The sequence below is a fragment of the Hemiscyllium ocellatum genome, chromosome 14 (genome assembly GCF_020745735.1).
Source record: "Hemiscyllium ocellatum isolate sHemOce1 chromosome 14, sHemOce1.pat.X.cur, whole genome shotgun sequence".
Taxonomy (NCBI): Eukaryota; Metazoa; Chordata; class Chondrichthyes; order Orectolobiformes; family Hemiscylliidae; genus Hemiscyllium; species Hemiscyllium ocellatum.
In genome coordinates this window covers 23,614,288-23,637,562 of record NC_083414.1, presented here as the reverse complement: position 1 = coordinate 23,637,562, position 23,275 = coordinate 23,614,288, and the positions used below count along the sequence as shown (strand labels likewise).

The following is a 23,275-nucleotide window of genomic DNA, read 5'->3' as shown; positions in this document are numbered from 1 at the left end:
TTTCATTAGTTTGGTTAATAAAATTCCACCCTCTTTCACTCAAGTACATGGGAGTTGGCCGACCCTTGGGTTTGATCTGGTTAGCCAAGTGTGATGCTACATGCTAAAACAGAAAAACACAGATAGTTGATGTGACTGACAGAGGGGGAATAAAAAGAGGGGAACCATAATGCCCCCTCTCCTGGTTCGAACAAGATTTTATATATATATACATATAAAAGATATGTATAGAATTTGACACATCCTCTTGAGCTTGGCAGGTTGAGACTTTTACTGAAAGTTCCTGGGGTAATTTCAAAATAATGAAAAATTAATGAAAGTTTAAATTAAAAGTCTTATAACTGAAATTGAGCTTTTTCTAGCTACCTCACAGGCCAACTTAAAACGCTGAATTGAGAAAAATCATCAGATTCTATCTAGAGACAAAGATATATATGCCATTAGCATCTTCTCCCAAAATACATTTAATTATTATTCCTATCTATTTTTGTATTAAATTAGCAAAAGAGATTGGCTGCTGTATTACTTGGTTTAACTTGGCGACTGAGATCCAGTGAAGCAGGTAACAATAGTGCTCACATTTCCAGATTGATGTATGCCATCTCCCGAATGGGGCAAGGTCAGAACACAAAACCTTTTACTTACGCCTAAACCAGGCAAAATTGGCCCCAAAGCCTTTGGAATGCCACCCATCCCACCCAGATTAATTTACTGTTGGGAAAACCCAAACAACAGAGTGACCAATTTATCAAATGTGGAATTGCAAGGAACAACATCACGTTAAGGAACTGACTGCCATCACTCCACTTGTAACCACTTGCAACTTCCCAGGTCCTGGTTCTGACCCTTAATTCTCTCAAGCCTTTTCCATAACTTAACAACCCTCTTCTATCTCTCCACTTGGCCTTTCTTATTTGTAAGCATTGTACTTCTTTTTCGGCTTCCTGTCTAAGTATACAATAGTGTTTACTTGTTTCATTGCTCTACTCAAGTTCCACTTTTACAATCTAGGATAAAACATAAGATCAAAAGAGTCAGGAGCAGGGGTTGATACTTTCAGCTCTTGACCCACTCTGCCATTTAATAGGGCCGTGACTAATCTGATTATGACATTAACTATGGGCGGCACGGTGACTCAGTGGTTAGCATTGCTGCCTCAGAGTACCTAGTTCGATTCAAGCTTTGGGCTTTGCATGTTCTCTCCACGTCTGCATGGGTTTCTTCTGGGTGCTCTGATTTTCTCCCACAGTCTAAAGACATGCAGGTTAGATGGATTGGCCAAGCTAAATTACCTATTGGGTTACCCAGGGGTCCAGAGGTGTGCAGGCTAGGTGGAGTAGCAATGGGAAATGCAGGAGTACAGAGATGGGATGGGTCCTGGAGGGACCCTCTTCAGAGGACTGGTGTGGACTCAATGGGCCGAATGGCCTGCTTCCACACTGTAGAGATTCCACCTGTCCCCATATCCCTCGACTTGCTTATAGCTCAAAACCTTATCCAACCTCAGCCTTGAATATATTCAGTGATCCAGCCTGCACTACTGTCTGGGAAAGGGAAGTGGGTGTGGGAAGTAATCCATATTTTTATGACCCTCTAAGAAAAGCAAATCCTCTTCATCTCCATCATGAATCCGGAGGATAGCTCTGAATTGGTTTTAACACCACTCATAATTCATTTCTTTACTCAAGGGTAGGGGGAGTGTTTCGATTTTTCATCAATATTTCTGGCTTTCTGATCACTCTTCCATAAAACATGATGTGTCAAAATACTTTTGTACAGGCATTAAAAATTTAAATATTGACACTGATGGAAAGTATTTGAACAAAGGCCTGGCTATTGGTGACAGGAAAACGCATGGCCAAAAAGACTTGACAATATTCTGTGACTCAATAATTTAGGATGCATATAACAGGCAGTAAACCCTCACCTGGGTGATACATGCTCCAGTAAATGCAACTATGACAGCAACTACATTCACTGTCAGCTGGAATTGTAGAAACTTGGAGATGCTGTCATAAACATTACGGCCCCACATGACAGCTTTCACGATGCTGCTGAAATTATCATCAGTCAAGATAATGTCGGAGGCTTCTTTTGCTACATCAGTGCCAGCAATGCCCTAAAATACAACAAAACAGAGTTATCCAACTCCACTGGCATCAGGAGATCTCTGCATTTAACAGATTTGGGGGGAGGAAAACAAAAACACGTACATAAATAGATTGAAATTATTGTTTAAAAACACTCAACTAAATTAACCAGAGTTATTATAATTAATAGTCATGAGTTGTTAAGTAAGTTATAATAACCAGTGCTGATTAGAACCATCAATTAGTTTACATTTATTAATAAGATCTAAAATATTTAGGAATAGAACTCTTTTTCTCAATAATCAGGTCAGAGAGATCAGATGTTAAAACGGTTTTGATGGGCACCTTGATTGCAAGAACAATGCGTCTTAATTTAAATATCAGGAAAAATATTTCCAACTGTGCTGGAATGATACTGAACATCCTGTATCAGGCAATCTTGTGACAGCACTGAATTGTAAAAATAAACAGGACCACAATGTGACAAATTGCACCTATTTTAATGCTGTGCAGCCGAGAGGGATTTGGCTGAAGAATTTCTGGCTTACTAACCAGAACTTTGCATTTACAAAACATTGGTATTAAAAGTTAACTATGATTGCTACAATAAATTAAAGTTTAAAAGTGCTATTTGTACTTGAAGACTGAGTTCAGGAGGGAGGGGGGAGCGGGGGCATCCTTAAATGAATATATTCCACTGCCTTTGCACAAAACGATTTCCATGGCAACAGTCTTATTATAAAGCTAAAATGAAGCATTAAAAAAAATCCATCTCCTTAAAACACATTATAGATAACACTTTTTTTTCCCATTGGTTAACAACTTAAGATATAAATATCACAACATGTCTGGTGCTGTAATGTAGCCAATATAAACTGGTGATATATGAACACAAACTGCTGTACATGAGAGAGATGCTAAATAATCCCAAACATTTAATGGTCTTGAAGCAACATAATTTACAACTAAGCCACTGAAGATTCTGGTGGCATTTGGTTATAAAGCTAAATTAAAGCAATTCTTTGGATTTGTTCAGAGAAATCTGGGAGCATAAAATGCAGCGCACACACTTTTAACAAGTTCCCTGCAGGATCAGAAATGGCGTCAACACCATAAGCATTAATGCACTATCACACCTGTTAGTTGTGTTAATGCACTATCACACCTGTTGGTTGTGTTAAACAGATTACCTTTGCCCTTTTGATATCACACATTAGATTGGTACCAACTTGCATCTTCCTTAATTTCTCTCACACCAAATTAACTACTGCTGAGAATCTTCTCTCTTATATAAGTTTGAGTTCCTATCTAATCAACCAGCAAACAACTGTCAAGTTTCTTCAACATTAAGCATTATTTCCTGCTCAGAGTACAGGTTTTCTCTCAGATAGAACTCTACAATGAAAAGAATCTGTACCATCCAAAAAAGGCTTTTCTCTCATCCTCATTTATAGTTCTACTGCATTAGAAAGAAAATACTCATCCAACAAACTCAATGCAATTAATGAGCTTAAATGCCAAAAGTCTGACATAAGTATCAATGGGCCCAATACAAAATTGTCAACAGAACTAAAACAGCTCTTACTGAAGTTGAGCACTATTTCTATTCATTCTTCTTAATCTGCCTGCAACCTTTGACATTGCTGAACATACCAGAATCCATTGTTGCCTCTCCTCTGCTGTTGAGCTGAGAGGGACTAGCATTACCTGATTTCATTGTTGTTTGCTCAGTCATAGCCAGTCAAGATCCTACAATGGCTTTTCTTCACATTTGCTCACTATAATCTTCGGAGTTTGAGCGAGATTCTGTGCTTTCCCATTTTTAACTTTTACTGACAGATTGCCTCTTGATAACATCATAGAAAAACACTTAAGATTTCACGTATGGACAGCACTCTAGTCTACCTTAATGCCATCTTTCCTGAAATCTCCATTGTTTTTAATTTGTCCCAAAGTTTGTCCCACACCAGGAGTGAGTGGGCAGAAATTTCTGGAATTAAAATATTGGTAAAACCAAAGCCATTCTTCTTGGCTTTTGCTACAAACTCCATTTTCTAGCTACTGATTCCATCACTCACCATGATCTGAGCTGAAAGTTTGTTCATACCCTCGCATCCTTTCTAACAAGGAATTGAATCTCCTCTTCCAGTATTATCTTCATGGCAACAGTACCTACTTTTACCTCCAAAACTTCAACTCTCCCCATTACATTTACCTAAATCCAAATGGTGAAATCAGTGCATAGACACCCTTTCCTTGATAGTGTGCTAATTTGCATTATGCATCCTGGCCTTATACATATGATATTACCCAAAGTCTCAGCAGTTCCTATTTATTCTATTTTGAGTAAATCAAAAGTAAAGAACATTGTTAAGAATTGATAGCCCTTTGAAGAAACACTATAACTCAGTCAAAAACTTCACTGAAAACATAACAAATTAAAATAAAATGTAGTTCCCGGGGCTGATAATTCAGCCTCGTCTTTCTGGCACTCTGGTCAATGAAGGCCTCAAGATATAGATATCAGACTGTATTTAATTCAGTATCAGAAACAAGATGACCAAGTTTCTTAACTAATAATGACTTAGCTAATTCCAACCAAAATTTACTGAAGCAAAGATTATTAACAATTTCGATGATGCAAATATATAAATACCCTTTCTGAAAACTCACACATAGATACACATATATACACACACAGCTCCCAAGTCTGATAAAAACTACAGCTCCACAGACTGCTATCTTAAGAGTACTTTGACAAGTGACAGTTAAACTCAGGAGAAATTGATTAACCATGAACTGATTAAAATTTTTATCTGTAGCCAAAATCAATTTGTACACAGAAGCTGATGGCACATAGGGTGTCTTTCAGGATAAGTTGTGGCTAACTGAATTGTTTTCTCTGAAGAGGTGAGGTAGATTCCAAAATGTTCTTAAGGGACTCTGTGTGAGTAATGGGGAGGCCATTTAGTGGGCTTTTAATTCATTGGAGGAGCTTTAGAGAAAGCGAGAGAGATAGCAAAGGGCTGTTGCTCCTTTGTTGCACATTTTTAGCCATGAGTTTGTGCAGATACTCATATTCTGATGACAAATTAGACAAAATAGACTGTATAGTTCACAATCCAATAAATCATTGCACTGCTTTCATATCTATTGGTCACTGCACCTCTGTTACAGCTCTGTTACAGACAAAGGCTATCATAACATGATCTATGTACTTGGCTTTAAGCATCTTCAATTTTATGCTTTTCTTATAATGCCTTTTCATCTGCTACTTTGTGATAGTTATCAGTTTGGCTTTCATTTGCTTATCATAGGAAATAGGGGAAAGAGAGGACTGCAAATGCTAGAGGGTCAAAGACAAAAAGTGTGGCGTTGGAAAAGCACAGCCAGTCAGGCAACATCTGAGAAGCAGGCGAGTGACGTTTCAAGCATTAGCCCTTCATCAGCAATGTGGAGGAGAAAGGGGGCCAGGAGATAAATAGGAATTGGAGCAAGCTTATTTTTAATCTTTTTTTTTTCCCAATACCTCTTGGGTTGGTGGGGGCACCAGCTCCTCTATCATGACTTTCAGATTGAGATTAAGCACAGCCAGAATTCTTCTCATACCTGTTTAGCAGTCAATGGCCTAGAGATCTACAAAATACTACAAATCTCTTCAGGCATGTATACAGTTACCAATCCAAGCTTTAGATTTGTTTCACTTGAAATGAGTGGAATTTGCTTTCTGTCCTATTTGTGGAACTCCAGATCTTCTTTTCTCTCACTGTATCAGGCTCTCACATTCATGACCTCTTGGGATGAGTATTGTTCCATCATACCTTTAATCTTACCTTTGATGCCTTCAGTTTGGCTCACCATCTTGTGCTACTTTGCACAGATCTGTGAAGTTCATGATGTTACAAGAAGTATCAATGTCTACCAGACATTTCACATTCACTTAATGGTCTCCTTCTGTAGCAATCATTCTAACAGTGACAAACCTGCAGACCAGACAATGTCAGCTTTTGTATGGTGTAGAGTGATTCATCAGATCATCAGCTGCCATTTTACTTGCAGTGAATGTTATAGGCTTCCTTTGCTTCTTTCCAGCTAAGCACTCGCATGCAAAGTGACTCAGCTACCTACAGTTAGAGTGGTGATTTCCCAACAATGGATGTGCTTTCTTTCCTTTATGTGTGATGTCCTTTGCAATATTTACATCCTGTGGTCCGGCTTTGACTTTTCCATTGGCGCTTCTGCAAATATATCTTTTTCATTTCCACTATGATGTTCTCTTCCAACTCAGAATGCCTCCTAACACAGTGAGAGTTTTTTTTATTAATCTCTGATTGATAAGCTCTAGTTGTAGATTGACAACCTCAGAGTTAAAGAGACACAGAGCCCCTGACCAAGAAAACCCTAACTGGAAGCCTGATCACAACTAATCACCTGAAGCGATATTGGAGGCCCTACCATTAACTTACTGTCCTGAGACCCATTGACTGATAGTATGTACATGGTCTTCAGTGACGACTATTCTCCAAAGCCTTTGTGATATGGCTGCTTGCTGACTGCATCTGCAGTGTGTTTGTCAAGTTGGGTATTGGCATAAGGTGTAGGTGTGAGATTAACATAGCACACCGCTGTACAATGGAGGTCTTGCCCCACTGACTGACAAGTGCTGATCAGCATGCAAACTGCCTGGTCATGTCACTGCGACAATCAGCATGGTACGGAAGGAAATGCAAGGTGTGATTGTGAATGTACAGGTAGGCACTAAGTGAGCAAGTGCTGAGAGAGACAACAAGCCACTCTGAGATACAATCTAGTTCAATGCCTGAGCCAGGTCCTCATCTGTGTGCACAAAGTATCCCTTCTTCAGTCCTTCAATGCTAGATGTGGTGTGCCCTCCAATACAAGTCATGCTGTGGGAGCAGCCTACGAGTGCACTGGAAAGGTGCCACGATGGTTGTGAGGAATTGAAAAATGCTGGATGCCAATATCTGTGTACATGGGGTGCCGACAGCTGATGCCCATTGTTCATACTCTTAGATGTTGTTTGGTCATATGCCACAAGGGCGTCCTTTGGAGAAAGCAGTGAAGTGAGCTGGAATTGCCTGGTACCTGCTCCGGTTTCTATGCTGAGATTTCACAAGGTTTAGCTTCTTCGGCATATTTTGTATGATCAAAAGCTGAATATTATTGAGGTGAGTTGGGCTGTTAACAAAGTGTTAAATGAACAATGGTTCCTCTAATTGGCAACTTACTGCTGCTCAGAATAGAAGTTGCCCTGCTGTTTGTCAAAGCATAAAAGTTGGAGCAAGATGGTCCTGCTGTCAAGATACACCTCACCAGATTTCTCATTTGATTCTTCCACAAATCTCCTCATAGCCCGTGTTGCTCAGAACCTTATAAGGTTCTGTTCCTACTCTAACTTCTGGATAACTATCTATCCCGTCACCCATTTGGCACATTACTCCCCTTTGTTTTGTAACTTAATTTAAAACAATGCTCCTGTAAAGTGCCTTGGAACATTTTACTGTGTTGAAGGTGCTATATAAATTAAAGCCACTTTCTTTTGTCATATGCAAAATTGAACTGTTCTTATTGATTGTTATGAATAGGAGGCTTTAAAAATGTTATGTTCAAGTCATCTCCTTTAATTCAAAATAAAATGAATTGGATGAGAGGAACAAAGACTTCTGAGTGCAATCTGGGTTCCATGATGACTGGTCAGGGCACATTGAAAGTCACGTACCAAGTGTAACACCTGGACACAAAGATAAAGGCAGCTAGTATTCCTGTTGCCAGATTTTGAGACTTTGACTATTGGAAGACGGAGAGAAATGAAGAGAGGCTGTGTGTGTACAGCAGGAAAACATTCAGCTGTGACACGGGATGCCTGGCAGAGTTGGTTTCCTATTCCTAAAACGTCACTGGAATATTCAACAACATGGCAGAAACTATCCAGGAGGGAACTGCATTTGAGTATACAAGCTACTTTTCTTCTGTGAGCATGATGGAATGTGTATACATCGGTATTTACAGTTGTGTTAAGAAGTTATTAAAGAATACCTTCTGTAATGTTTATACATTAGTTGCCTGCACATATTCATTTTAGTGTTTGTTACAGTAACATCTTAAAATGGGAAATCTTGTCATGTGATCCTTTAAGTTGGTCACAAGGTACTCAAAATTCTGCTTTACAAGTTATCAATCTCTATCAGGTTTGCGGCACAGTTCAAAAGGGATATTTTTTAAGGACTAAAGGTAAGGTATATTGATGATGAGGTACTCTAGAAACTTTACCTCACTGGCCTCATACATTAGATGAAAGATTAGCAAATGGAAAATGTCCTGCATTGGTTTCACTTGATGGTCTGAATACAAAAAAAGGAGGCTTGAGTACAGTATTGTATAGAAGAGTTCCATTATGACTACACTGCAATCACTAGAGGGTGCTCAAATCTTATCAAGTGTTTGGCAGAAGAAGGTTGGAAGATTGCTCTTTTTGCAGTTACACGGTGACACTGCGCACAAATATTTTTTAAAAATGCCATCCGACTGGGGAGGATGTGAAGAGGAGTAATTATACCCAGTTAGAAATAGACAAGAACAGAAATTGCTGGAGAAACTCAGCAGGGCTGGCAGTGTCTTTGCAAAGAAAGCAGAGTTAATTGACGAGGAGTCACTGGACTCTGCTTTCTCCCCACATATGCTGACCTGCTGAGTTTCTCCAGCAATTTGTTTTTGTTTCAGATCTCCAGCATCCGCAGCTCTTTTTTTGACTTTGGAATTGAAAGTTGACTATGAATAGCTATAATAATATCTAATGAGGCCTTCTGCATCTTTTTCAACAGTGATATGTCTCAAGGCTATAACCAGCATGCCTTTCCTTAGAACATTCCAAATGATCACAGAATTTTTGAAATTCCATTGAACAATATATTATTGAAAAAGTGATGATGGACAGTTTGCCATGAATCTTGCTGACTGCACAGCTTATACTAAGCTTTTTTTCCCCCTTGCTTCAACTAATTGAAGAAGCTTTTCTGATGATGACAATAGTTTTGGAGAAATGATGTGCAAAGCAAAACTTTGAATACTGACATTAATTATTAAAGTTACATCAAAAAATGTGTATCTTAAGTCTTGTTGAGTGAAGTAATTTTAAATACAACAGTATTTTCATGATCATTTCTTAAGTCATAGAATCCCTACAGTATGGAAGCAGGCCATTCAGCCCAACGAGTCCACACCAACCTGCCAACTTGGAGCATCTCACCCAATCCCATCCATACAACCTTGTACTTCTCCAGACACTGTGGCACTGTGGCTATTTAGCATGGCTAATCCACCTAACCTGTACATCTTTGGACTATAGGTGGAAACTGGAGCACCTGGAAGGTGCTCATGTAGACACTGGGAGAATGTCTATGTGGAGTTTGTACAGTCACCTGAGCCTGGAATTGAGCCCAGGTCCCTGGCACTGTGAGGCAGCAGCGCTTTCCACTGAGCCACTGTGCCACCCCCCCACTGAGCCACTGTGTCACCCGTGTTACATTTCCTATGGCTGTGACCAAGCCTTTAGGCCAGTGCTGACAGAGTGCCTGTAATGTTCTCATTGCTTCAAATAAGAGGTAAAACCAATGCTGGAAAATAACTTTATTGGAGCAATATCCAGGCTTGGGTGTCAAATGGCAAATAGGGTTCATGCCACACAAATGCCAGGCTACAACCATCTCCAATAAGAGACAATCCAACCACTGCCCTTTGATGTTCAGTGGTGTTACAATTACCAAATTCCCCCATTATCAACATCCTGAGGTTATCATTGACCAAAAACCCAACTGGACTTCCCGTATGAACACAATGCCTGCAAGAGCAGATCAGAGGTTAAAAATACTACAGCGAGTAACTCACTTCCTGACGCTCCAAAGACTGCCTCTCCAGTTGCCTGGATTAGTGCAGCTCCAACAACCCTCAAGAAACCTGACACCATCCAGGTCAAAGCAGTCTACTTGATTGGAACCACATCCAAAAACATCCACACCTTCCACCACTGATGCTCAGTAGAAGCAGTGTGTACTATTTACGAGATGCACTACAGAAATTCATTGAAAAACCTCTGAAGCACCTTCCAGACCCACGACCACTTCCATCTGGAAGGATAAGGCCAGCAGATATATGGAAACTCCTTAATTTGCAAATTCCCCTCCAAGCCACTCACCATCATGACTTGGAAGTATATCGCCATTCCTTCAGTGTTGCCAACTTATCAGAATGGTTTCTGCACACAGCCAACACTGAATGTATGGCTTATTTTCTGTAGGTCCAAAACTGAACTCCCTTGCACCACTTAAAATTAGGCAAAAGTGAGGACTGCAGATGCTGGAAACCAGAGTTTAGATCAGAGTGGTGCTGGAATTGCACAGTAGGTCAGGCAGCATCCGAGAAGCAGGAAAATCGACGTTTCGGGCAAAAGCCCAATTCCTGATGAAGGGCTTTTGTCCAAAACGTCGATTTTCCTGCTTCTCGGATGCTGCCTGACCTGTGCTGTGCTTTTCCACCACCACTCTGATCTAAACACTTAAAATTAGTGTGCACTGCTTAACAGAGATTACAAACAAAAACTGGCTGTAGGTCAGGCAGCATCTGTGGATAGAGAAGCAGAGCTAACTTTTCAGGTCTATGACATTGCATCAGGTTCTTTTAAACTATCGCTTGATTTCATAACCGCTGCTACCTGTTCATATACAAATAGTGCACTTATCTTAAAGATAGATTAGAAGGAGGATTTGCACATTTCGAGCCATTGTGTATGAGTGTGCTGCAGCCTGGACAGGCGACAAGGCTAGTATAGATATCAACTTGCAATGGCTGCAGTCGACACAGCTGAAACCTTAATGGGGCAGTCTAGAGAAGCACTCTGATTGTCCGTACCAATGACATGTTTGTTGCATTGTATAAACTACCAGAAAACCTATGGTTGATGTTAAACAGTACAAAGCAGCCCAGCAATAACTTGATACATGTCTTTTGCACTGAGCTTAGAGCCAATCCATGCCAGCCTGTGAGTGGTTACCAACCTGATTCACACATTTGAGCATAACTATGATGTAGCATCTGATGCCCAATGTTTCTGGGCAGCAAAACACATCACAGAATGACAGAATTGTGACAGACCAGAAGGATGCCATTCACCCCATCATGCCTGCACAGGTTCTATTAGCTGGTATCAATCTCCTGCCTTTTCCCCAGATGCCTGTATACCATTTCTACCCAATAATCATCCAACACTCCCTTGCGTAACTCATTGAACCTGTCTCCAGCACATTTCCTTCACTATTTGCGGTCACATCATCTTTACTTTGAGGGTACATCACTTTAAATCTATGCCATCTCATTCCTTATTAAATATAATTCTTTGAACAGGAACAATTTCACCCTAACTACTCTGTCCAACCCACTCGTGATTTCGAAAGCCATCATCAAGTTTCCTCTGAGCCATCTTCTCTCTGAGAGAACAGTCCCATGGCAGATGGTGAGGCTGAATTTTTTTAACAATTAAGAGTCAAATGATTGTTAGGAAAATCTCATTAGTTTCACTAATGTCCTTTCGAGAAGGAAACTGTCATCCTCACTGGCTCTTGCCTACACATGACTCCAAACCACAGCAATGTGGTTGACTCTCAATTGCCCTCTCGGTAAGTAAGGATGGGCAATAAATGCCAGCCTCAGCAATAAAACCTTATCCCATGAACAAATTGAAAAAGAATTGTACATAGTACTCCAGGTGAGCTCTCATAAATGTCTAATACAAGTTCAACATAATCTCCTTGCATAGCAATGAGGAGCTGCAATGCACGCTCACACGGAGGTCATACAAGGTCAGCTTGCTGCCTTCAAAGCTCAGCCTGCTGTCATCATAGCTGGAGATTATAGTGCTCAAAAAGGGCTTCACAGGGTCTCACAGCACAATGGCAATCTGTCCTCCAGTAGATTATTACAATCACTGACAGGCTGGCCCAATTTAACAACAAGAACTCTGTGGGATCTGCTCTCCTCTGTCAGGATGACAGCACTCTGCCTCCCTGCTGTCACACTCTGCCGCTGCTCTTGCTATTGCCTGTCAGCCAGCCACGCTGCTGCTGCCAATGTTGAACGTCAGTCGGGTCTTCGAAGCCTTGAGCTATCTGCTTGTCCTTTGAAGACAGACTGCAGTGTCCTCCAGTGAAAGTCACCAGTCTTCTACCTGCCGTGCTGCAGTCATTGCAAAAAACTACACAGGAACACCAGGACTGGCAAAGACACACAAAAAATTAACCTGACAGTATAAGGCAATGCTTATACCCTTAAGTTGTTTTGCTGCAAATTCATTTGCACGATCATACAATAAGATATGGTATTATTTTAAAATTTTGTTTAGTGTGTTTATTATTTAGTCATTTCCATTTTTGCATTGTGCCCTCTGTGATGGTTAGTAGGAACGTGAACAGGAAGGATGGAAGACCTAGAAGAAGACTGGAACTTTCAATGAAGAGGAAACTGGTTGTGGTTACACGGAATTGCAATCCAGTTAGTTCTTCACGGACAGGTCATGCAGAAAGTGGCTGTCTAGCTTACTTCATGTCTTCCCCTTCTTCTTTATCCTCGTCCTCATGCTCCTCAGCTTACCCTATATTTCAGGTAGTAACGACTCTCTCCCCAGATGGTGAGGCTTGTGTGGCGCAGACAGAAGACTATCACAAATGATGAAAAACAGTTTCAAACTGAAGGGCTCTTCCGAAGCAAAAATATTCTTTCAAATGATGAATGCTACTGTTTTTGTGTGGTGGGTGAGTCATGGGTTACACACCTCACCTTTCAGGAGCTATAGTTTGCTTTACCATCCAATGCAGTGGGCTCAGTAAACTACCACAGAATGGAGACATCATTATTGTTGCCAGGATATTGTGAACTGACCTGCAAGATGCACTGCCTGTGGCCACACACCATGTGGACCTTGGAAAATGGAATCCCTTCAGTTCCAGTATGTGACATGCAGCATCCACAAAGTGTTGGACATGCAGTCAGTTATATTCTGCACTATGGGAAAGCCTGAAATGCAAAACTGAGTGTCTCTAGAACCAGAAAAAAATGAAAATTGCTGAGTTCTCTTTGAATACAGAGTCTCAGTTACCTCCCTTTGTCAGTAAACTGAAATAATGAAAAATGTCTCCAACTCCATCGTGGAAGAATTCAACTAAAGTAAAGTATAATGCCATACTCAACTTCACAAACATTGACAATATAATTGTTCCTTCTCCAGCTTTGCACTCGTGGTTCCTGCAAGTGGCAGATTTCAAACAAGACATTTTTACTGAGACCCTGACATCTCAAGTATTGCTGTTTAAACTCCTAGCACAGACACAGCTTCCTACTGAGGATCCTTCTCCCAGTCCTCTTGCTATCTCTTTGAACAGGTCACCCTGCTCTGCATGGTCTCTGTTAATTTTCACAAAGGTTTTATTCCAAGGGGATGTCTGTTAATGCTGGAGGCAACAGTTTGTGAAGAGGTCTTGAACATAGAACATAGAGCAGTACAGCACAGTTACAGACCCTTCAGCTTACCATGTCTGCACTGACCATGATGCCACTCCAAACTAACCCCACCTGCCTGCACATGGTCTGTATCCCTTTATACCATGCTTGCCATATGTCTGTCTAAATGGCCTCTTTAACATTGTTTCAGCACCTACTCCACCCTCCATGTAACCTGTCAAATAACCATAGCAAACATCAAAAAAGAAATCAAACTGCAAGCAACCTGTTATGTAATGGATGGATACCTTTAAATATTGCCATGTCTGTGTGTCTTTGGGGCATCTGCCCTAATTCTTCATCCATGTTCTGCTGTGAAAGGCTGAGCAAGGCAATAGCTAGAGCAAAATGGCACTGCTGGTGCCAAATCAGTGTGGTAAGCTAATTGTCTGGTGGACATTAGCTGTGCTTGCCATATCAATCTTAGCAAAATGGTGACCAGTGCAATTCATGGCACAGCAGGTTTAACAAGATATTATTTTGATTTCTGAACAGCATCGGTAGCATCCAAGCACCTGCCATGATCAACGCTGACTATCTGCAAAAAGCATGGGCTAGAAGAAGGGTCTTTACAGCCAAGCCTCATTCCATCACTCTAACATTGAAACATTTCCACTGGAACTCATTGGCTGATCTTCCCCGCTCTAGCCAAACCACATTTGTGGATTTTTAATGTCATTCCAGCTGAGATCAGTTACATGAGGATAAGTCAGAAAGATTTGCAAGTTTGCACTTATCCAAAAAAAGCAATGTTTTAATCTTAAATAATTTAAAATCTGCAATACATTTATAACACTGCCGACAAAAGTACAAATATCATATAGGAAGATATCAAATAGGAATGGTTCATTCAATCAACTAGTTTATTCGTGCACAATAAGTAGGAGTAATTAATCTATCACAATGATTTATCGCTATTGTTTTACACTTTTATAAATGAATCCTTAGTTTCTTTAAAACCTAACTTCTCCCTTTTCTTAAAGAGATCGACTCTTTGCAGGGACAGGAGTCCCCTGGGCATCAAGTAGCCCTCAAACACATTTCTCACAGGAGTCACAAAAAGTGGTTCAATTTTTCCTCAGGCTGATTTTTTTGTTTAAACCAGTCGGGCCAGTTGTAGTCACTCTGCCATGGGCATAGCTCAGATCACTCTAACTCAGCCTACAGACTGGAGACCAAGCTTGTAACTTCCAGGTCAACATGCTTCATCACGGTGAACTGACTGAACTGAGACAATGTAATGTATTCTCATGCTAGCTTTCAGCTTCTACCACAGGAAAGACTGGTAACTTTCAAATGTAAAAGAGTGATCAACACAATATCCAGGAGCAAAATCAAAATCCGTTAACAATCAGTTTTCATTTTATAATACATTCTACAAAGAACATTACACTTCAAAAACATTTTTTTAATATAGCAGATCGGTTACATTGAGTATTTTTAAAATGGTTCGGCCAAATTGTTACACCTCTAATGTAACTCTAATAACCTTGTCATCTTCCAGATCAGAGGGGACGAAAAGTTAGGATATTAAGACAGTTATCTTGTTAATATTTTGTAATGGGTCTCATGGATGCAGTATGTTCACCCACATGTAAAAGTCCACTTCTGGCAGAGTAACAGATGTGCTGCATTGCTGAAAACTATCACTTTAACAAACTAACAGCTCAGTAATGTACATATGCACCAAGCAAATCATGATATTAGAGATTCCACTTTCAGCAGCTGATGCAGGAATAATGCTGAACTAACAAAAGTTGTTGATTTAAATCTTAGGCAAAGTTCTAATTTAACACATTTGTCAATGCTTTGTCGCCTACCATGGCAAAACCAACATCCGCTTTCTTCAGCGCTGGCCCATCATTGGTTCCATCACCAGTTACTGCTACAACTTGTCTCCGTTCTCCATGCAGGCTGTCAATTATACCTGCAACAAACAAAGCCATCCCACTGGAGCTCATTAGGAAGAATAGGTTTGATGAAACAATGAGCTTCCCACACTTGTCATTAATAGGTATACTCCCTCCACCTTTCCAGCTCCAATTATAAAAGTCAGTTAAATTATGCTGGAAGTAACAATTCAACAGAAAATAATGGCTTTTTTAAATCAATCAGCTATGTCCCTGAATACCTTCAAGCAACGACAACATTTCTTTCAAACAGCAAAACCAGTCTAATGACCAAAAAAAACTATGAAACAATAGGGGGAGGCAAAGGCAATTAAATATTAAATTAGGTGTCTGACCCTTTGGCAAAATAGTCTCAGAATTAATCATTGCTAAAAATGTGACATAATTAGTAAAAAAAAGTAAATAATTTGGCTCTCAGTAGAATAACTATGCTGTTACTGGCTAAGAACATAAATAATGTAATCATTAATAGTTTTGCATTACTCTGTAAACATCACGTTTGGTTTCCAGATTATATTAAAATTCATTGTAATCCTTAGGGCACATTCCAAAACAATTAATGTTAAATATATGAAGAAACTCACAGGGAAAATAATAAACTGGATTGCATTCACTCTGATTACGGTTAATGGTACACTGCACTTTATCCTGACAGAGAAGCCTTGCCTAACCCCAAATTTACTTTAGTGGTTATTTTCTGGTCATTGTCATGGACAAACACAATAATTCTCAAGTGATGAGGAGGTTATAATACGAGGAAAGATAAATGAAACATCAGGGAGTTAATCTGGCTGACCAACATTTCAACCACTGTTTATTCATATACATTATTTAGTTGAACTAGACTGAACATATCTTAGCAAACCAAAAATATACACTGCAATTATTTTAATAATTAATCTCTGTTCCTTTTTCCAAATATTTTTGTACCTATTAATATTAAAGATGGTGACTGGATTGTCACATTTTATCTTGAGGTGACCTGGAAACCGAGTTTGAAAATCCGTATTCACTTTCACTTGTTATTCTGTTTGCAATTGATAGATAATTGTCACTTACAGGACAAATGTCTATCACAGTCATTTAAGAACATATGAGGAGTTAACACAGAATCTCTGCACAGACAAGCGGAAATTTAGATCATGATAGTTTAAGAACCCATTAGATTTCTGGGGAACTGTGTTGTTGAATGCAGAAGCCTGATCTACAGGCCAAGTTCAATCGATTCCTCACCAAAGCTTTAATTGTTTTGATTTCAATTCCACCCTTAAAATGCCAGCACATTGCTCATTGTGACCAGAAAGCAATTTCCTTCCATAAATTCCATCAGAACAAAAAGTGTTATCATTTTTCTGGTTAGCAAATGCTAATTAATCTTCCTGAAGTGATCAAATCCACCAAACAGAGAAATAGCATTTGGTTTCTGCCATGACAATGACCAGTGGCTGACTAAGAAAAGGGTTCAGCAATGTTACACCTTCTTTTTGTCACCAATTAATGTCCTGAACCAATGCCAGCCCCTTTGCCTTCAAATTTTCAAAGGTGAGAGTGGAGCCTGTCTCCCGTCTACCCACATGACCACCCTCTCGGCCACTCCCATTTAAGCAACTAAGTACGACTGTGGGAATGTAGACAAAAAAAGCTCATCTGTCACACATAACAAATAATTTGAGCCTGAGGGAAGTAATCCAATGCTTAGTTTTCCAGCCTCCAATACTGAGTATATAATTGGAGCCTGGGGAAATGAACACTCAATCATCGAACAGAGTTTGCTGCCGCCTGCCTTTCTCACTTAACCATCCACACCCTTCCTTCTGGTTCTCCCTGGACTGATCTTATTTTTATTGTCATTCCATCTTTCCGCCCCATTATCATTCCCATTCCCTGCAATGTTGATCACTTTTCTTTGCTCATCCTCTTCTCATCTTACTTCCTACCCTTTTGTCTTTCCACAGCAAAATGGCAGCAGCCTGCAGCCCAGTGAACTTGTTTCACCATTCAACTAGACTTTTCAGATCTGTTCATTCCTAATAAACTGCCACCTGGATGAGGTACCAGAAGGGCACTCAGTATCTGTGCAAGAAAGCACCAGAAAAAAAACAACACCTTGGGAAAGGGAGGAGAGAGTGACGAAGAAGTTGGAAGGTCAATAGTGTGATACTGTAAAGGTTACAGGACACTAACAATCAATTGCTCCATTTTATTTCAATGTTGATGCTCCATTTGTGCACCAAGAGGCAAATAAGACTATTACCAAGTTGAAAATATAGCTGAAGTATTAAAATTAGATTTCACGTCTTTCTGTGGAATAAGTTACTGTCAAAGTCATTGTGGAGATAGTTGAGCCACTGGATGCACTCAAACTTGATTAAGTGGAGTTTTAGAAAGGCAGGTTGCAGTTAAAGTTGGTAAGTCACCCAAGAACAGATGAGATGCACCTGAGGATACTGATGGAAGAAAGTCTGGAAATTGCAGAAACACTGGCCAAAACCTTCCAGTGCTCCTTAGATGCAGGGACAGTTCTAAAAGGCTGCAGGGTTGAAAATGTAACGAGCCTTTTCAAAAAAAGAATAAACCCAACAGTTCAATTTAAATTCGCCCCCCGGGGGGGAGAACACAACCAGAGATGCTAACCTGCTAACTCTGTTAGTTAAGATTTATATTTGCTATTCCTTTTAAGGTTCATGCTTACTTTGCACTTAACATATGTTCGCTTTGACTCTCCTTTAAGTAAAAGCTGAAAATTGTGTTGCTGGAAAAGCGCAGCAGACCATGGCAACACGACGCCTGGAGGAAGAGCGCCTCATCTTCTGCCTAGGAACCCTCCAACCACAAGGGATGAATGCAGATTTCTCCAGCTTCCTCATTTTCCCTCCCCCCACCTTATCTCAGTCCCAACCCTTGGACTCATCACTGCCTTCTTGATCTACAATCTTCTTTCTGACCTCTCCGCCCCCACCCCCTCTCCGGCCTATTACCCTCACCTTAACCACATATCGCATTCCCAATGCCCCTCCCCCAAGTCCCTCCTCCCTACCTTTTATCTTAGCCTGCTTGGCACACCCTCCTCATTCCTGAAGAAGGGCTTATGCCTGAAACATCGATTCTCCTGCTCCTTGGAAGCTGCCTGACCTGCTGCACTTTTCCAGCAACACATTTTTCAGCTCTGATTTCCAGCATCTGCAGTCCTCACTTTCTCCTTCAAGTAAAAGTCATGAAACCCTGTCTGGTCATTTCTTCACTTGAAGATCAGTGGGCAAGTTTGATTACTTTGGTCTAAAGATCCCCTCAGCAGTCATAACACAATATATGTTAATTACCTAGATTTGGGTGTACAGTGCATAATTTCAAAATCTGCAGATGATACAAACCTTGGAAGTATTGTAAACTGTGAGAAGGATAATGGGAAACATCAAGAGGACATGGAGAAGATAGTGGAATGGGCAGACTTAATGCAGAGAGTTGTGAAGTGAAGCCATTTGGTTTGAAGAACAAGAAGATGCAATATAAAGGTACAATTCTAAACAGGTCCAGGCACTGACAGACTTGAGAGTATAACTGTAAACTTCATTGAGAATGGGAGGGCAGGTTGAGTTGTTAACTGACAAGCACCCTGGATCATGGACCAATGTGCACAGAGACAGAGAGTACAAATCTCAGCAAGTTATAATGAACCATTATACATCATTGGATTGGTATCACCAAGAGTACAGTGTGCAATTTTGGGTGAAGCATGTGAGGACAGATGTGCAAGTTTTAGAAAGGATGCAGAAAAGACTTACAAGAATGGTTCAAGATATGATGGCTTTCATTTAAATGGATAGACTGATGAAACCAGGGTTGGTCTTGAGAAACAGTTGAGGGGATTGTTAAAAGTCACGACTATTTGAGTTCCAGTTAGCAAAAAGGTTGGGAACCAGGGAACACTGATTTAGGTGAATGAGATTAGAATTAGTGGTAATATAGGTGGCTGCTGCTGAGGGAGCAGGGAGATAGAGAGTGCTACATAATGTTGCAGTGTTTTCAAAGGGGCAGGAAAGATTGTTCTTAATATGCTTTGGCCAGGTTAGCAGTTCAGGTGATAGGAATGGCATTGGATCCTTGGGAGCCCAGAAATTATGTCCAATTGCCCCTCCTGCTGGATAGTCATTATAATGGTTTCACCACACGATAAACCGGATGTTGTTATATCAATAAACCACTGGCCAGGGTAAATACCTTGCTGTCAATTGCCATGTTATAGAATTAAATAGACACCCATCTCGCTGCTGCCATTCCCACTCCTGCGGCAGTGGAAAGATGTCAGGTTTCCCTCCCCCTCTCTTCCACTGTCATGTACGCACCACCCTTTCTCTCAATCCATCCGCAAAGGGTGGTGACATATCATGCTGTGGCGCTATTACAAGTCTGAGTGCAATGTAACTCTGAAAATCAGGGCAAACCTATCACAGACAAAAAGCAAAATAGTGCAGATGCTGGAGACCTGAAAGAGAAACTGAAAGTGCTGGAAAAGCTCAGCAGGTCTGGAAGCATCTGTGGAAAGGGAAACAGAGTTACTGTCTTGAGTCTGATATGACTCTTCTTTCAAACCTAGGATTCAGAAAAAAAGCTAGGAGTTGATAAGTAGATTTATAGAAGACTCAAAACATTAACTCTAATTCTCTCTACCTAGGTGGCCAGATCCGCTGAGTTTCTCATGCACTTTCTGATTTTATTTATGGACAAGGATAATCCTGCTGATAGAAATGGAGGACACCATTAAATACTCCCTTTGTATATGAGCAACATTGGATACTGTGCAAAAGAATCTCAAAAAAACAAGCGGGTAACTTCTCCTTGCAAGTGAACCAAGGACAGGCTAAAAGGTGCAAAATCCACTGGCTCCTGACTTCAGTGTTGGTGTTGGAGCAGCCACTGTTTATGCAGTTCTTGTTTCCATGACCCTGCAGATAAAGCAGGTCAATGTGCTTTCCTGTAACAACGTGAGTTTATCTCCTAAGCTCTGTATTTCTGAACTTATACTTAAAAAAAACTAACTCATAACATTCCCCCACAGAATTAATCTTGAAGGCAAACAGTAATATAGGAATCTTCAAATCATACTTACTTGTTAATTATGATAGCCCAGAAAAAAAACTGTTATAAAACAAGAGTTCGCCTAGAAATGCAATGAGATTAGCAACATCCCTTTGGGAAATACTAATTCTCTGAAAGGTTTTGGCAATCAATTTCCTGGCATTATAACAGCTTTGATCTTTGTTAACATTTATATAATGTTGCACACTTTCTGACTTTCATTCTATTCTGAAATATAAGGCATTATTCATGTCATTTGGCCCCTTGATCTCCTATTTGCTGACAGTGCAATAAATAATCCTGTGTGCTTTTAATTGAAATGTTCCACATCAGATCGATCTAATAGGGGAATTGGAGGGAAGGCTGATTTTTCTTTAAGTGTGCATCTGCTCTTGATTTTCAAAGTGATCTTTCAGGGATAATGGTGATATCTTTTCTATCATTCATAATGCATATCGTTCATTATTTACCTGTTGACAATCTAGTCTAGAACAAGACATCTGTTGCTCACCAAATGTGGATCTGAAAGGAAATACCATCTATCTGCTACAAAGAATTGAGGATTACATTCAAAGTGCGACCATTTACACAACTCTTCAGTTTAATTACAATCACTAAAGCTGTGATTGAATATAAATCACTCTTCAATTTACCTATGAGCAAATGAAACAGGGACAGAAGTAGAGAATTTGGCCTAATACTCTGCTTTTTCATTCTTCCTGCCAAAGTTAAAACCTTAACCTTTTACCAGATTATACCCCATCTGTCAGATTTTTGACAATTTACTCAACCTACCTATGCTTCCGCAAACTTCTAATGTTCCCTTCACAAAATAATTTCCTATTTATCTTTGTGTCATCTGCAATTTTAACTACCATGTCTTTGCTTCCATCAGCTATTACTGTAAATTACAAAAGGATGAGACTCCTGCCCAGACCTCTGTGGGACTCCATGTGTCACATCCTGCCAATCAGTCAAAGATCAATTTATGAACATTCTCTGTTTTCTGGTAGCCAGCCAGATTTTCTATTCATGCCCAGTATGTTATCCATCACACCATAAGCTTCTATTTTCCATAATAACCTTTTGTGTGGCATCTTACCAAATTCGTTCTGGAAATCCAAGTACAGTTATGTTCACTGACTCCCCATTGGCATGTGTTAGTTATTCAAAGAAAGCTAATAAATTGGTTAAACATGATTTCCACTTCAGGAAACTCTGCTTACCTGTCCTGATTAGCTTGAGATTTTCTATGTGTTGAGCTGTAACTTCTTTATTGATTCATTCTAATACCATCCCCACAACAGACAACAAACAAATGAATATAAAGTTTCCTGTTTTCTGCATTCACCCCTTCCTGACTAGAGGAGTTACATTTTCTGTTTTCCAGTCTGATAAAACCTGCCAGAGAATTTTGGAGAATTAACAGCAACACAATTACTATCTTATTCACCATTTCTATTAAGACTCTAAGGTGAAGTTCATCTACACCCAGAGACTTATCAGCCAAAAGCTTAGCACAACTTCCCTCATGATTGTTATTTCACTCAGCTCCTCACTCCCTTCCACTTCCTGATATACAGTTATGACTGGAATGTTTGTTATGTTCTGTAAAGTGAAGGCTGAAACAAAATACTTGTTCATTTCATCAACCACTTTGTCATTATTAACTCCACATTGTCACTCTCTAAAGGATGAATAGTCACTTTACTTACTGTTTTTCATGTACCTGTAGAGACACTTGCTATTCATTTTTACATTCCTAGCTAGCTTCCTTTCATACTCTGATTTCTTCCTCCTGATTAATATTTTAGTCATCTTCTGCTGTTAATTATATTCTGACCAATTATCTGACCTGAACTCATGTTTGAGCAGTTGTATGCCTTTTTCTTAAGTTTGATGTTTTCTGTAACTCCTTTAGTTAACTGAAGATGATGTGTCCTTCTGCCAAAACTTTTCTTCAAAGGAGAAATATACTTATTTTGAGTGATCTGAAATATTCCCTTAAACATTTGCCACTGTGTCTCTATTGATCTATCCCCTTTTCCGGTATGTCAGTTCACTTCAGCTAGCTCACCTTTAGGCTCACTTAGTTGCCCTTATTTAAATTTAAAGTACTAGTCTTAGAACCAGTCCTTTCAAACTGGATGTAAAATTCAATGAAATGGTCACTGCTAGGTGTCACATTACACAATATCAAATCTAATATAATCTACACTCTGGTCAGTTCTGGAATGTGCTACTCTAACAAACCATTTCAAAAGCATTCTGTGTTTGCCCTTTTGAGGATACCGTTGCCAATCTAATTTTTCAAGATTACACATAGATTTCATTGTAAGAATCTTAAATTAAAGTGCTGCAAGCAGGTAACCATCAATATAATGAATGGAACTCATTGAAAAAAAAATGTTACAGATCTATTTGGACTTTGAACCATCAGGTTACTTTTTGACATGTTCTGATATCAGTATCTTTATTGAAATTCATAGTGAATGTCAATATTCTGACAGTTGAGGTGCTTAAATTAGGAGTTAATTGATATACTTTGAGTGATTCCAATGATTAACAACAAATTCTTGTACTTATCCAGTGCTATGGAAGACTACTTATAAAGCAAGTAAATTGTTTGTGCTA

At 39.8% G+C, this 23,275-nt stretch overlaps 1 protein-coding gene across 2 annotated transcripts in view; it reads right to left on the bottom strand.

Annotated features, from left to right (window-relative positions):
- The window catches only part of atp2b2 (ATPase plasma membrane Ca2+ transporting 2), a 388,757-nt gene that overhangs the window by 30,753 nt on the left and 334,729 nt on the right, over nt 1-23,275 (bottom strand). For both annotated transcript variants that reach the window (XM_060835139.1, XM_060835141.1), the window contains exons 16-17: nt 15,476-15,582; nt 1,928-2,119 (exon numbers count right to left, since the gene is read on the bottom strand). In XM_060835139.1, the coding sequence (XP_060691122.1) occupies nt 1,928-2,119; nt 15,476-15,582 (299 nt within the window). The remainder of the gene's footprint in view (nt 1-1,927; nt 2,120-15,475; nt 15,583-23,275) is intronic.